The 16,333-nt window shown below is 46.7% G+C and overlaps 1 protein-coding gene across 2 annotated transcripts in view; it reads left to right on the top strand.

Moving 5' to 3' along the window:
- Window positions 1-16,333, top strand: part of STARD8 (StAR related lipid transfer domain containing 8) — a 73,599-nt gene that overhangs the window by 4,097 nt on the left and 53,169 nt on the right. For both annotated transcript variants that reach the window (XM_031675241.2, XM_031675242.2), the window contains exon 2: window positions 9,626-9,659. In XM_031675241.2, coding sequence (XP_031531101.1) covers window positions 9,626-9,659 — 34 coding nt within the window. The remainder of the gene's footprint in view (window positions 1-9,625; window positions 9,660-16,333) is intronic.

Genomic DNA, 16,333 nt, shown 5'->3' on the forward strand with positions numbered 1-16,333 from the left:
CTTGGTCTCACCCCAGGCTCTCTCTGCCTTCAGGCCAGCTACAGCTTCCCAGTCTCTACCCAGAATCAGCCTGGCAGGACATGGGGTTGAAAGTGTGATAATGATCAGGTGATCCAGCAGTTCCACTCCCAGCCTCCAGGATATCTCTACTTTTCCAGACGTTGGCCCTCATCTTCCCAAGCAAGGCCAGTTGGCCACAGGCCATGTGTATTTGTTGATTTGTATAGAAACTCTCCAATACTTCTGGGTGCCATTCTCACATTCCATGTAGGAGTCCTCTCTCTCACATCTCACCAGGAGGATGGCCAGACACTGTTGCACACCTCCAGTGATGTGGAGCTCACCACCTCCTCAGAGAGCCTGTTTCATTTCAGGACACTGCTGCAAGACCCTAAATTAACCTGAGTGTGTGTATGTGTATATGTGTGTGTGTAGGTGGTAGTGTACACGTGTACATCTGAGACTTGGACACACAGCCACTTCTCAATTACTGGGGCCAAAGAAAAGAAGAATGACATGACACCCAAGTGATGGGGCAAACTACCTACCAAGGGTAAGACAAGGTCCTATTCCCCATAGAAGGAGGCTTCACCTCTCAGGGCCCCTCTCTGAAGTTCCACAGCCCAGTCAAATAATGTGTCTGAGCTGAGTGGTGGATACTGGCTCCCAACATGGGTGAAAAATCCACACTGTGTGTTGTCCAGGTGTGGCTAATTGTGAATCACCTAGACACTGACAGATGCCCCGTACCTGTGAGGCACAGGTCCATGGGCTGAAGTGAAAGAATGTTGAAGGTTATTGGCACAGATGGACTTAAACATAGATGTGAGTTGATTTCTGGGTGATCTGGGAAGCTTTCCAAGAGGAGCTTCTGGTTCCCAATAGAAGGCAGCTTGGGTGGCGGAAAGAACACTGGACATGGAATCAGACTTACCTGGATGTCATGCACACCTCTGCCACGTCTAGGCTGAATTGTCTTTGTCAAGCCACCTCTCTTCAGCAGATAAGACTTCATGCAGTTGCCAATGAGGTGACGTACATACAAGCCTGGCACACGGCAGGTGTGCAGTTGGATCAGAATCTGAAAGGATGATCTTTGTCAGAAAAGAGAAGGGAGCTTTCTTCGGAGAAGAGTAAGGTTGGAAACAGGTGAGATGGGAGGCACAGAGCTGGGGATTCGCCCTGGATGTAAGGATTAGGTGTGAATGGTAATGGGAGGTGGGGCCAAAATAAGAGACTTGCAAATTTGTGTGTGGGAGTGGGACTTTGGTGCTCTTGATGCAGTGGAAAGACCAGGACCTCTAGAATAAGAAGACAGGGAGTCAAGCCCTTCACTGAGTCACAGCTTGTTAGCTGTGTGACCTTGGGAAAATTACTTTACCCTTCGGAACTTTGGTTTCCTGCTCTGCGAAATGAAACTAATGATTGTACCCACCTCATAAAGCTGTAACGGGACTTCAGTGAGTGAATATGTATAAAGTGCTTAAAAAAGGGCATAGTTAGTGAGCATTAAGCATTTTTACTATTTATACACTGGGGAAAATGATAATCCCTACCTCATAGGGCTGTGGTGAGGATCACATGAAATCATGATGACAAGATCTATTGAAATATTTATTTACTGCTATCTTGAATGAAATGGGGGGGGTGTTTCCCTAGGCTGTGAATAGCCTTGAGAAATTCATTCCTTCACCCATTAACCAAGCACTATTTATTCAGGGTCTACTATGTGCCAGGGCCTGAGGAGAGAGCTAATGGATAGCAAAATGACTGGAGGTCCATAACTTCCTGGAGTTTCCTGACTAGTGGATATAAAATGAGACTTTCTTATACTCCAACCCCCAGATGCCTTGTTCATGGGTCTGACTGATTCCATTCCAGAAAAATTTCACGGTATGAAACCGTTCAGTCAGTTAACAATTTTAGTCTATGTAGCACCAGTGCCTGGCAATCCCGCTTAGTCCTCAAGGCAAAAGAATGGAGTCCAGGGTACTTCCTGCAACAGCATAGCCAGAACAATCTTGAAAGTGGGCCCAGCCTAGGGAGGGGATGGGGAACCTCCAGAATTTGCCTGACCTGGACTCCTAATTCTGGCCCTTCTCCCCCTGTTGCCTCATCTCAGCACAACTGGTGAGGTTTGCTCAAGAGCCATCTAAGATTGGACACTCTTTGTTCTGGGGAAATGGGAGAGATGGGAATGAGCACTGGGGATGTGAGATGGGGAATAAGAAGCAAGGCTTTGACACTGACTTGTGTCTTGGGTACAAATTCTTACTTTGCCTTCAGCTTCTTTGGTGCCAAAAGGAGGATGAGTGGGGGCTGCTGGGGGTGGAGAACATGCCTGATGATATGGCTGGTGGAGGCAGAAGTAAGTGGGAAAGCCTGCAGATTGGGAACATCGGCTCAATTTTTCCCTCCAAAGCACTACAGAAAGTTAGAACTAATATTAGCGAACACGTGTAAAGCACATACTATGTGGTAGACACTGATCCAAGCCCTTCACATATATTGACTCATTTCACCATCACAATCACTCTGCAAGGCAAGTGTTATTATTCTCAGCATCCTCATTTTTCTTCAACAACAGAACATTTTCAAAACTTACCCACGGCCACACAGCTATTCAGTGATAAACCTGGGATTTTAAACCCAGGTAATCAAGGTCCAAAGTCCATCCACTATGATTATATAATCTGTGCCTCAGTTTCTCTGCCTATCCAATGAGGAAGGTTTTAAATTGGTTTATCTGAGAAAGTCCTTCCATGTCTCTGAACTTCCAGGCCAAGTGAGGAAAAAAAAAACTCTGCTCCCCAAATGTCAGTGATTTCCACTCAAGGTCCCTGGAGAGGGGAGCTGAACCCAGGCTCAGAGAAATGAGCTGGCCCTCCCCGCAGCCCCCAGGGCTGGAGAACAGCTGGAGGTCTGGGAAGCTCTGGGAACCAGGGTCTGGCCTGCATTTCCAAGTCACCAGAAACAATAACAGGGAGTAGCGGCTCAGGCAGCCCATGCTAGGATGTGGGGGCAGAGGTTTCACAGTGGGGTTGGGGAGCCAAACTCCTGGACCCTACCCCTCTGGCCCACCCCTGAGCCGCTGTGGCTGCCAAAGACTTTGGAGTCCAGTTAGACCAGCAGCAACAAGGCTGGGGCTGCCAACGGGCAGAGGAAAAGAAGTCTTGCATTTAGGGAGTGGGACTTGGGGCCCTGGAAATGGATGTGGGTTGACTTTCCCTGGTCTTTCCAGCTCCCCTGGCCTGGGTCCCCCTGGGAACTTGAGAGAAGAATGTGACCTCATGAGACAGAGCAGTAGCTGCTAGAAGGTTCTGCTTCCTCTTCCTCCCTCTGAGTCTCAGTTTCCTCATCTGTGACACAGGGAGAATGGTCCCCACTTCATAATTAATTGCCATGATGACTTATAGGAAAGGGCCTGACACATAGGAGGTACTCAGAAAAGCAGAGGTAAATTTGAAGATAGATTGTGGATGGCTCTAGGTGACCCCAAGCCTGTGGATTGGGCCCTCAATTTCCTCATCCATAAAATAGGGAGAAATTTTACCTGCCTGAGGAGAGCCCAGAAATAGGGGCATCCTGTGGAGATAAAAAGACAGTAGAAAGCACTGATGTTACTATCCTGAGGCTCAGGAAGTGAGTTGTTTAGGCCATTCCTCCCATGCCTCCCATCCCCCCCACCCCTCCACCCACCGGCCAAACTAGTTCAGAGTCTGGAAGAGGAGTTCTATTCCGCCCAGGAACCACTGTCTCTTCCCTCCAGTCCCTTCCTGCACTCACCCTGTCTAAGGCTTCTCTCCCGGAAGGACTCCCAAGCTCTGGGCAGGAAGGAGGGTCCCTGTTGGCTGGTGGGAAAGTCAAGTCTTTGGGATATAACATTCCTGAGATTATCCAGAGGACCCCTGGGGGTTGCAGCTGTTCACTCTCTCCTCTCTGGCCCAGCTCTCCACCCGCTGTGGAGGCTGGGAGGGCAGTAGGGCCAGAGGTTGGAGAAGGCTGGTGGGAGGGGGGGCCCAAAGGCAAGGAGTCAGGCCGAGAGTTATCCTGCAAGCCAAATGAGGACTGGGGAGCAGGGAAGGAGGAAAATAGGTAGGAAATAAGGCCAAAAGAGCCCAAGGCAGCAGAAACTTCTGACATCGGGTGAGTTACAGTATGATACACAGATAAGCATCCCTGAAGCTACAGGTTGGGTACCCTTTTGAGGGTGAGTAAGTGACTGGGATATTAGACCACCATAGTTCTGGAGGCAAGGATGGGGGAGGAGAGAAGAGTCAGGACTTCTGAGAGGCTCGCACACTCTAAGCTAGTCTGGGACAGCTTGCATCCTCCAAGAAGGGGCAAAATCCCCTCTGGGAATTCCTCAAGATGCTGTCCCAGACTCTGAGTTCTACAAAGGCCTTCTGGAAGTCCTTTCTTCTATCATCCTTTCCCAGCTGGGCTTGTCACTCACTCTCTTCCTTGTGATGAAAGGATAAGAATTGTCAGGGACCCACCTATCATTATAGACAAGTCTGTGGCCCAGCAAAAACTGGTCAAAGGCACATGGTCAGGCTCAGACTGCCTGCTGTCGGTCAGTCCCACTTTAAACCATCTCCTCTGCCCCTTCTAGGGAAGAGATTGGCATTCTTTGGGGCTGCAAGTGCCTCACTCTCAGCAGATATCACACCCTGAACAAGAGAACTGGGGTGGGGTTTAAAAGTGACACCATGACACCAAGGCTCCAGTTGAGGACCTGGTGGTAGGCTCGATCCAGCCCCAGCTTCTACACTGCCCTCCATGCAGCCAGCTAGCTCCATACCGGACTGTGAGCTCTTTTAGGGACCCGCCCCTTTTAAGATCCGGACCAACACCACCCTTATTCTAAACCTAGCCTAGAGGAAGTGGGCTGAGTGCATAGAACACACAGGTACTATCATACACGTACAAGGAGTCAAACCCTCTGCATCCCCTCCAGACAGAGAGACCCCAAGGGATAGGAATTAGCCACTGAGGGATCAGGGGAGACTGCCTTCCACAGTAGCCACAGTCTGTGTTGGCAACACACAGGCTGGGCCTGGGGGCGGTGAGAGCCCACTCAAGAGGGAGGGAGGGTCAGGCAGTGAATAGGGCTCTGTGTGGCCCAGCTGAGAGGGCTGGGGGAGGCTGGAATGTCAAGAACGTGCTCTCATGACTGACCCAGGCTGGAGCCTGTGGAGCTGGGCTGGCCGTGGCCTGAGGGGGAGCAGAGAAGTCAGGCAAGGAAAGGACGAAAAGTCCCCTTAGGCCTGCCCTCAGATAGCAGGGCAAGGGCTGGTCATAGAGCCTGCAGGCCCAGCAGAGAGGATGCTGGGAAGGTGAGCTCCAAAGCGGCCACTTATGCTGAGGACCCCTCCGGTCTGGACAGAGCCTGTCAGTAGCCTTTGCAGCTGGTCTTCAGACCACTCCTCTCAGAGCTCCTGACTTCTCACCTGGCAACCAGCTCTCAGTTCCCATCCCTCTTTGGACTTTAACTCTATCTTCTTCCCTCTTTCAACAGGATTCCCTTTTTTCTCTCCAAAATTTTTTAAAATTATTTTTTAATTTTAAAATGTTTATTTGTTTATTCTTAATTGTATAGTCAGTTACAATGAATCCATTTCTGGTGCACAGCATAAAGTCTTAGTCATGCATATACATATATATATTCCTTTTCATATTCTTTTTCATTATAGGTTACTACAAGATATTGAATATAGTTCCCTGTGCTGTATAGAAGAAACTTGTTGTTTATCTATTTTATATATAGTAGTTAGTATCTGCAAATCTTGAACTCTCAATTTATTCCTACCCACTCCCTTTCCCCCCTGGTAATCATAAGTTTGTTTTCCATGAGTCTGTTTCTGTTTTGTAAATAAGTTCATCTTTTTTGTCTGTTTGTTTTTTAGATTCCACATATAAGTGATCTCATATGGTATTTTTCTTTCTCTTTCTGGCTTACTTCACTTAGAATGACATTCTCCAGGATGTCATGTTGCTGCAAATGGCATTATTTTATTCTTTTTTATGGCTGAGTAGTATTCCATTGTATAAATATGCCACAGCTTCTTGATCTGTCTCTGTCTAGCCACTCCATCTCCTACTAGATTGCAAGCGCCTCGAGGGCATATCCTCTTGGGTGCAAGTTTGCATCTGCAGGCCCCCCACAGTGCCTACTGCACTGTTGTGGGCAGATGCTCCACAGACGCCTCAAGTTCCAGAGGTCCAAGATAAGATTCATTGCAAAAGGAAGATTCCCCTGCTACCTACTACCAACTAGGCCTTTTCCTCTGTTTCAGACCTCAGTTACTTGCACCCTCATGCACCCAGTTGCCCAGGCCAAAAACCTTGGACTCCTCCTGGACTCCTCTCTAATCCTTCTACATCCTATGATTAACTGTGGTTCTACTATGTAGACAGTTCATATATTGGTCCACTCCTTTCTATCTCAAAGGCCACTGCCCCAATCTGCTCCAGCTTCCCTGTCTCTAGTTTTGCCCTAACCTCTCCCACCCCTATTTCCCATCTAGTCTTCATTCAACAGAGTACCATTCTGAAACATAAGCTTGACTTTGTTACTCCCTTGATTAGGCCCCTTCAGTGGCTCCCAACTGGGCTCTGGAGGAGGTTCAAGTTCTATCACACTGATCTACAAAGTTCTCCAGGATCTGGCCCTGACCTGCTGCTCCACACACATTTCTTGCTCTCCACTGGGCACTCTGCTCTCCAGCCAGACTATACACATGCTTCCACACCTCCCTGACTTCTATGCTCTTCCTTCTGCCTCCCATGCTCTTTTCTAGCACTTAAGTGGAATTGTGATGATTTGTGCATATGGCCTACCCCTGGACTCCACTTGGCTGTGAAGTCCTTAAGGGCAGGGAACATGTCTGATTTATATGAATCCCTAAGGACCTGGCACGGGGCTTGGCCCTTAGAGGCTCATAGTGAGTAAATGAATGAATGATGAATGAATGAATGAGTGACCACTGGATGGGAATACTGTCGCTGCCAATCCTGATCTTCTTCCTGAATGTCTATTTCTGCAACTGCTGGCCTCCTGGCTCCCATGTTCAGATTCCTCACATGAAAGGAATATGTTCTACAACCAGGAAACAAACAAACAAACAAACAAACAAAACACCCTTCACTCTGTCACAAAACTCTCTGACATAAAAGTTCATACCTCATTTTCCCCTGTAAGCCTTTCAGCTATCAAAATAGTATCAGAGTGGGTTGAGGGTATAGCTCCATGGTAGAGTGTGTGCTTAGCATGCACAAGATCCTGGGTTCAATCCCCAGTACCTCCATTTAAAAGAAAAGCTGCATGTATTTCAAAATAGCACAGGATCAGAGTCCAAAGCAGAGTGGGCCTCATAGTCCTGGTTGAGGCCAGGTTATCCTGGACCCCACAGAGAAAAGAATAGGATGCAATAGACCTGGAAGCCCCATAAGCCCAAAGTGTAAACTTGGTTCTGACATTTACTAGCTGTGTGGCCTTGGGTAAGTCATTTCAGTTCTCTGGGCTTCATTTTCCTCATGTGACACATGAGAAAATAAATATATATATATATATATATATATATATATATATATATATATATATATATATATAATAAAACCCACCATGTTTGTGATGGTTGGACAAGGTTACTTATTTGCAATCCATAAATTCCTGTGTATATTTAAAGCCTAATTAGCTCCTGAACAATATCTTATACTTATAGTAGGTGAGGGGGTAGGGTGGGAGGGGAGGAAATTTAATGTGAATAAAACAGGATTGCATAGCAACAGTCTGTCCTACCCATCAGCTCATCTCCCAATTTTCAGAACTGTCACATTAGGACCTCTTGGGGACCTGCTTCTGCCTTCTCTCCTACTCTCTCAGCCTTTCTTTTTACTGACCTTTTGTCCACCACTGAGACCTTTATTGACTTGCTCAATCATGGGTCCACTTTGCAGCTTTGTAGGAGAATTTTGTATCTTTCCCTCTCTATTAGTCTTTCCCCTCTTGTCACACCTATCTCATTCTAGAACTCTCCATCGCCTTCACACTAACTTCCCTTGAGGATTTTGCAATGAACACTAGATGGGAGCACCTCTTACCCTTCCTCTCTCTTGTGGCCAATTGTGGATTGAAGATTCACCAGGTCATCTTGTAGTCTACAAGGATGGATCTGACCTTTGGTCATTTCAGGGTGATCTAGGGCTACAAATCATCATAGTCAAGTATCTGTACCTGGTGTGACCATCACTGTGTAGGGGTAAGAGAGATGACAAATTCTAGGGCAATTCCTCTCCTGATAAACTTTTGGTTGGTTTAGAGACTGGCTGCATGAAGGTAGGAGAACAGGCAAGAAAACCCCTCTACTTCTAAGGGGAATCCTTCTTTCTTTCTTTAACTATTGAATTAACATCTCTACCACTATAAATTTAGCCCAAGCCACCAACATTGCTTACCTGTACTACTGTAAAAGCCTTCTAAGAAATCTCCCTTCTCCCACTCGAGCTCTATGATCCACTCTCCACACAGCAGCCAGAGTGATCTCTTTATGGCAGAAGTCAGATCTTGCCATTCTCCTCTTCTTTTTGCCATTCTCCTGATTATTTGAATCACAGCCAAAATCCTCACCCTGGCCTTCAAAGTGCTGCATAATTCGGCCCTTGACTCTCTCAACCTTTGCCTGAAATGTTCTGCACCTACATCGACACATTGCTGGATCCTTCTTGTCATTCAAGCCTCTGCTCAAAGTTCAGCTCCTCTAAGAGATGCTCTCTGATCACCTTTTCTAAAGCCGTCTCCCCCCACCCATGTTTCCTACCCTATCACTCTACCTCATCTTGTTTTTTAAAGTTTCTCTTTCTTGGTTCTTAGTGATGTCTGAAATGTCCTTATTGATTTATTAGTTTACCTATTTATTGTTTATCCCTGCTCCCGGAGGACAGGGTCCTTATCTGTCTAAACCACTGCTATATCCTTAGTGTCTAGCATAGTGTAAGGCATGGGTGTTCTAGAAATATTTCTTAAATTAATTAATTTATAATGTGCTTCATCATTTTAAAGATGCTCTTTCGTCTATTAATTTCTCACAAAGCCTTTGAGGTTGGGATTATTACAATCCTAGTCTTCGAGATGCAGAAACTGAGGCTCAAGGGGTTATGGGTCATGTCCAATGTTACATAATCAATAAGTAGGGGACAGGAGCCCTAAAATTGAGCTTTCCAACTTCAAATACTGATTTTTCCACCAACATCGCATTCCTTGCTTCTTACCTGGCTAATGCTATACCCAAGATGGTTTGTTCCAAGCAAATGCTTGTCAGGCCTTGAAATAGTACTGTGACCTGCACAGACTGCCTCTGATTTCCTGACTTGGGGTGTTCTCTATTCCACAAGAGTGACGTGAACCAGTGGACTGGGAGATGGTATTATGGAATGAGCAGCCAGGACTCTGGGCTTCTGAGCTTCCCTTTGCTCCCTCTTTGTACTTCATTTCCCTCTTCTGTAGGCCTCTGTGTGTCTTTCTGTAAAATAAGTAGATTGAACTTGCTGATTTCAAAAATTCCTTGAGTTCTGACATTGCTTGGGGCTCTGCAATGCCTTGATTTCTTCTTTTTTTTTTCAGTGTTTCCCATTGCTGCAGGGGAGGAAGAATGCTGGTAAGTGCCTGAGATGGGGCTCACAAGTGGTGTGCGATGGCACTGAGCTTCTGAGTGGTCCTCAGAGACTAGCTGATTAGATCCCTGGAAGGTGGAGCTGTTGGCCTAGATGCCGAGGCTGGAGATGTCCTCTGTCTCCCTCCAGTGGGCATTTCCTGGGCTCCTCAGCCTGGTCTTTTGGAAGTGAGTGGGGATGCAGAACTCTCTTTCTCACATGGAAGGTTTTCTCTGGTCTGGGAGCCCAGGGAGGGCTCTCCCTGTAGAGCTATCAGCAGGTGGCAACCACCCACATTCTCCCCTTGTTCTCAGATGCCTTCTTTCCACTGGGAGGTATATTAGGGGCCGGAGATTCATTGGTAAAGGGAACAGGTAAGGGGAGGTTGAAAGAAAGAGACTTGTTATTTGGCATTCAGTGTCTGTGATATTCCCAACACTGGCTTTCAGTGGAAGACTTCCAAGAGGGTGACTTAGGAGTGAAGGGATATATATAACTGACTGCTTATCTGCCTTCTGCCTCTAGTGTCCTACTTGGGTGTGGACAAGTGGGTGGCATTCTGGAGTGACTCCCTTCTGTTGAAGAGGACACAGTTGTCTAGAGGGGGGTGGCTGCTTTGGGGAGAAGGAGAAAGAAGGATGCTGGCCAGGAGTGAATTTGCTGCCAGAGCCTGAACTCCTGGCATCAACTGGGCTTTGCTGAGGTCATCTAGGTCATCTTCCTGGCTCCAGTCCAATCTCAGCCATTCCCACCAGCTTCAGTTTTTCATCAGGATGAGCTCATGACTTGAAAGAGCATGGCTGTGAGATGTCAATGAGGGCTGGGGGTCAACAAAACAGAAAGGCACCAATGAAGAAGTGGCATGCAGGGGGAGGGTATAGCTCAGTGGTAGAGCATGTGCTTAGCATGCACGAATTCATGGGTTCAATCCCCAGTACCTCCATTAAATAAATAAATAAACCTAATTATCTCCTCCCTCCCCGAAAAAATAAAAAATAAAAAGTGGCATGCTGAGGGCCTCTGCAAGGCATCTTGGGAAGATTTTGGAAGAGACAACTTGAGCCCTTGCTTCCGGGGGCCTCCCCAAGTCACTGGAGCTGGTTTGTAAACAGTCTTACCAGGAGGCGGAGAAGGAAATCTGGTGACCTCCCAAGGAATTTTCCACCTTGGGACCCTGAGTTCTTGGGTGGTGGTGGCAAAAAAAGAAGAGCCAGCAGGGTGAGGTGCTTATTTGCATTGCCATGACAGCAGATGAGAAAAGACCTATTCTGAAGCAGGAACACTGCTTTGATCAGCATACAGCATACATCTGCTTCTCTGCACCCGCCCCCACTCACCTCCCCATCACCATTCCAGGGCTTCTTGCTGAGCACAGTTCCTGCCTTGCAACAGTGACTTCTTGGGGCACAAGATCTGTGGGCCACCCATAACGGGGGAAGGACAAACTTCTCCATTTCAGAAACACCAGCTGCAAAGGCTAAAAAGAAACCTTCAGTCCCTGAAATAGTGACCCCTCCCTCCCAGACGAAAGCACTCGCAGCTGCCAAGTTGTTTCATTAGAACACAACATCTGTGCCAGGCTGAGTTGCCAGCGCTGAATCCCCGGGAGGGTGGGCACCAGGTGGCTGAGTGGTTCTGTGGTTTCTAGAGGAAAGAGGATTGTCTTTTAGAGGGTAGGGCTGGGCAGAAGAGGTTGCCACCTACAGAGCTGAGCTGGGACTGGTTTTTGTGCTACCTCTTTAAGTTCAAGTTGAAAAATGCCCATTTAAGGGTAAATGTGGACATATTGTCTCAGAAGGATCCAAAGACAATTTGACACAAGTTATGAGTTGATATGGATGTGGCAAGGGAAGCAGCAAGGCAGTGAAAATCAAGGGACCTAGATTGTAGTTCAAATTTCAGAACCAATTCACTGTGTGAATCAGGGCATGGGACTTTTGCTCTCTGGATCAGGGGCCTCATCTATACAATGGATAGATGATTATCTCCTAGGGTTCTTGGGTGGATTGTAAGAGACAGTGCATTAAAAACATCAAAGGGCTGAGCAAATGGGATTATTATTGAGATTTCACTCAGGGAGGGAGAGAACTCTTGATTTGTCTTTATGATTGCTTTATTTTTGGATAAGGTAATGCCTTCATGTGTTTCAAAATTCAAGAGGTATGACGATTAAAATTCTTCCCACCCCTGTTTCTTAACCACTCAGCAATCCTCTTGGATGTGACCAAGGTTATTAGCTTCTTGGGCCCTTGATGAGTTAGGAGGTTAAAGTACTAGACAGGACTTCAGTGGAGGCTGGAGCTGCCTGATTTGGGGTTGGGGGAGGGTTGAGGGGAGTACACTGCAAGGGCAATGAAGAAGAAATTGTGGGGAAGTAAATGTGGAGTGGTGGTGGGAGAAGCATTTGTTTGGGAGTCAAGAGGCCTGGGGTACAGTCTTGACTCTACAACTCATGGTGAATGAACTTGAGAATCTTCCCCTCTCTGACTCTCAATGTTCCATCTGCACAAATAACCTGTTGTGTCCTCACGTGCCATTCTTACAAGTTCCACCAGAGTAGAACAAAAGTGATCAAGAGGAGGACCGGCCACAGACTTTTTAGAGAAGAAAAAGCTGCAACACTGACTCAAAGCTGACAATCGACTATGATTTACATATATAATCTTCTTCTTATTAAGATCAGTCAATCAAAGATTTCTCTGACACACTACTGCTCCTATCCTAGTGGCCTCAGTGACAGGGCAAACCTTTGGCACCATCTGCATGGGAGAACATTAGAAATGTCCAACTGGCTTCAACATATGTAGTGCTGCCCAGGACCAGGAGGATGGCTCGAATGCCCTTTGATGGTCCTGCTATCGTGGGGATCACTGTCACTATTCTTGGAATCCACTAGCACAATGTTTCCCAAATTTCACTTACTTGTGAACCAGCCTCACAGTGTTTGCTATCACTTCATCTGGTGCCATTATGTACTTATTATTTTTCTTTAACTCAACTGGATTTTAAACAAGAACCTCACTTGAAGCCCTCATATCTATGAAATTAGGGTTTGAGGTACTAGTTACAGCTTTCCTAATACATATTGAATTACATATATATCTGTCACAATTCAAAACATCAGTGTTTCACTCTGAATCACCCTGTGCATATATACCGAGCACTGGAAAACACAGAGGCAGTGGTGACACAAACCGGCAGGTTGGTGGGTGGGTAGGGTTGGCCTTCAGGGCTCACTCCAAGACCCACTAGGTACTCCCAGGTTTCCAGCATCATTCCATACTCCTTCTAAAGCCTCACATTGTGCTACTTACTGTGAATTGCTGCTGAGATGGAAATAGATTCTGGAGCCTAAAATGAGCCCCCTCCCTTTAAACAAACTCCACAGTTCTGAACTGCCTCTCAGGTACTGCAGTGAGAACACTTGACTGTGGCACTGGAAACTCTAGGTTCCAGTTTTAGCTCTGTCCTTTGCCAACTGTGTGACCTTGGGCCTGTCACTTCCCCTCTCTGGGCCTTAGGGTCCTCAAATCAAAAATGAAGAGTTTGGTCTAAATGATCTCTAAGTTATCTTGCTGCTCTGAAATTCAATGACTCCTTGACTTGTAGACCCTACACTTCTGTTTAACCTATTAGCTCCCCTTCCCAGACCCCGACTGAGGTGAGGAGGCTGTCGACCTCCCCTCCCACTGCCCTGGCACCAAATCCTCCCTGAGGCCCCATGCCTCCAGTACACAAAGCGCCTTTTGTTGCTCAGAGCCATTCAGGGCTCCTCTCCAGGCTTCTGCTGAAGTGGGTGCGACAACCTGGGGGGTAATAGTTGGACTGTAACAAGAGCCCTGGGCTCCCCAACCCAACTGGCTCCAGACTGGCTGCAGGCTTGGCTTCGGCACCAGACTCCGTCCATCAGCTGCCCCAGACCCCTCCCTCTAGCTCTGAGAGGGCAGAGAAACTTTATTTAAAAGGCAGAAAATAGAAACCAGTCCATTTCTTTAAACGCATTTATTTAAGTTGCTATTGGGTGTCACTTCTAAGGCAGAAACACCCAGCCTATAAAAATCATCTTCTTCATCCTAATCCAATTAACTTCTTTGATTTTGAAAATGACCAAACCGTTATTGTAACTAATTCTTGACAGACCTGGCCATTTAACATTTGCTATTTTACGTAGAGTATTCACTGGGCATAGCTTATCTAGCATTTGACTGATATTTTACCCAGCAGTTTGGAGTAGTATAAAGGTCTGCTTAGTTAGGGGGTATCTGGAATTGATTATCATTTGAGACAGGAAATCTTTCAACCATGGGCTACAGTGAATTCAGCCAAGACAAAAACTCTGGACTGTGACTTGAAAATTCTAAGATCTAACCCCCAGTCTGACATTAACTCCTTCTGTGACCTTGAGTTAGTTGCCTTTCCTCCCTAGGCCTCAGTTTCCTTGCATGAAAAATGAGAAGGTTGAACTAGAAGGTCCCAAGGTCCACTGTACTCTACTCTGTGTCATCCTCCACCTTCTCGCCCTACCAGAGTCAGACTGAAGAAAGGAGGGAGAGGTGTGGATAGGGTCAGTGGAAAGGGTAATTTCAAGATGTTCTTTGGGATAGAGGATTTCCAGACTGGTGGAGGAGAGTAACAGCTCCTTTTGGGGTCAAAAGGGGCAGGGAAGCCTAGGTCCCCAGTGCTCGCTTTCAGTAGTGCAAAACAGAAAGCTAAGCCCAAGCTTACAGATATAAGCCAGGTACCTGCCCTGAGGCACAGCTTCATTGGCCATTGTCACAGCCTGAGCCAAACCAGATCAGAGCAAATGCTGCACTGCATGGCACAGAACAGCTACCCAGGGGCTAGGGAAGGAGTGGGAATTGTAGGTAGAATGACATATCTGGAAAGAACCTGGTAAGTGCTACTGAACACTTCTGCCAGCAGGTCCCATGAATCCCTCAAAGTCAACACCAAAGATCCAGAATTCTTCATCATTCCCCTGAAAACCTTCTCCTTTTCCAGGATTCTCTTTCTTGGTTTCAGGTACCGTCATCTACCCAGTCACTCAAGCAAGGAACTTGCCTGGGCTCCCCCATCTCTCTCATTTCCTGCCATTCAGTCACCAAATCATGCCTATGAAACTTCTCTGGAATGTTTCTGAAATCTACCTCTTCTCTTCCACCCACACTGCCATAGCCCTCCATCTCGGCCCTTAGCATCTCTGGCATGGCTGGTTACTATGGCTTCCTAAGTGGTCTGCCTGCCACCATGCTTTCGCTTCCAGTCCACTTGCCATGCAGCTGCTAGAATACTCTCTTTTAAAGAACAATTTGCTCATGCTCAAAAACCTTTAATTATTCCCCAGCTTTGGTCAAAGTCCAGATTCTTTGCATTGCCATTCAAGGTTCATCAGAACTCAATAACCAATCTTTCTTGCTTCATCTGCCACCACATCCCCACACTGCTGAGCCCCAGGAGACAGCTCAGTATTTCCTATACATACAATGAATTCTTCTATTGGACTCTCCGCTGGGTGTGTCTTTGCCAGTCCCCCTAGTTGGCCTGTCAAGCCGTCCTCTGATCCTCTGGACAAGCCCATCTTGTCCATATCTCTATTATAACAGAGCACACTGTTCTGCATTGGCTTTTCTTTCCTGTATCTACCATAGACCATGAGCTCTTGGTATACCAGAGCGACTTCTGACTGACCTCTGTGTTCCCAGAACTAAGCACGAGGCCTCATATAAACAATGAATCTGCCAAGGACAGTCTTTTATTTTTGATGGCATAGCAAAAGAACTTCTGGTAATTTGACTAGTGACTTCTTTCTCAACAGACTTTCTTCCCTATCATTTCAGCTCTGAACTAGCTATTACAGATGAACACAGAGACCCCACTGGCTCCAGATAACAAATTGTCATGAGACAGGGCTTCAGGAGTCTAATAGTTTTAGCCAATGGTACAGATCCATGTGAAACACATTTCCACTAAACCCTTGAAACTTGGAGGTTGCCTGCTTCTCAAGGCAAGGAGGACACTTAAGGGCCATAATAACCAGTGGTTTTCAAACTGAGTACTGAGGAACTCAGAGTCCCCAGAGATTTGTTGGGAGAGGGGAAGACAAAGTTGGGGGTGCTTCATTCAACTAAATCTATTTTACTTTTTGGAGGTTCCAAGAAGATTTCATTTGGAGACTGAAGCTGGCTACATAAAAGTAGGTGTTGGAGACCACTGCTCTAGGCCAATGCTCAACTGCTAACAGGTTCCCTTTTTGCTGTTTTTTGGGAGGGGGAGGGGAATGTAATTAGGTTTATCTATCTATTTATTTTAATGGAGGTACTGGGGCTTGAACCCAGGACCTCATGCATGCTAAGCATGTACTGTACTACTGAGCTATACCCTCCCCCTGCCAGGTTCCCTTTATACTATGCCTGCTATGTGCCCACTTAGGCTTGAACCAAACTCTCCAGGTATGGTCCATACCCAGTTGAAAGTTCTTCTTTATATGGAGTCAGAATCTGCCTTGGAACTTCCACTCAGTGATCTTGTTTTCACCCCTTGGAGTCTCATGGAAGCTATGACATTTCTTCTTCCCTATGATCAATCTGCTGGCATTAGAATTTCCCAAAGTCTGAGATGGAAGGAACCCTGTAGCTCATACAGTTCAATGTTCCCACTGCAGTTGACGAACTTGAACCCT

The sequence above is a fragment of the Vicugna pacos genome, chromosome X (genome assembly GCF_048564905.1).
Source record: "Vicugna pacos chromosome X, VicPac4, whole genome shotgun sequence".
NCBI classification, from domain to species: domain Eukaryota; kingdom Metazoa; phylum Chordata; class Mammalia; order Artiodactyla; family Camelidae; genus Vicugna; species Vicugna pacos.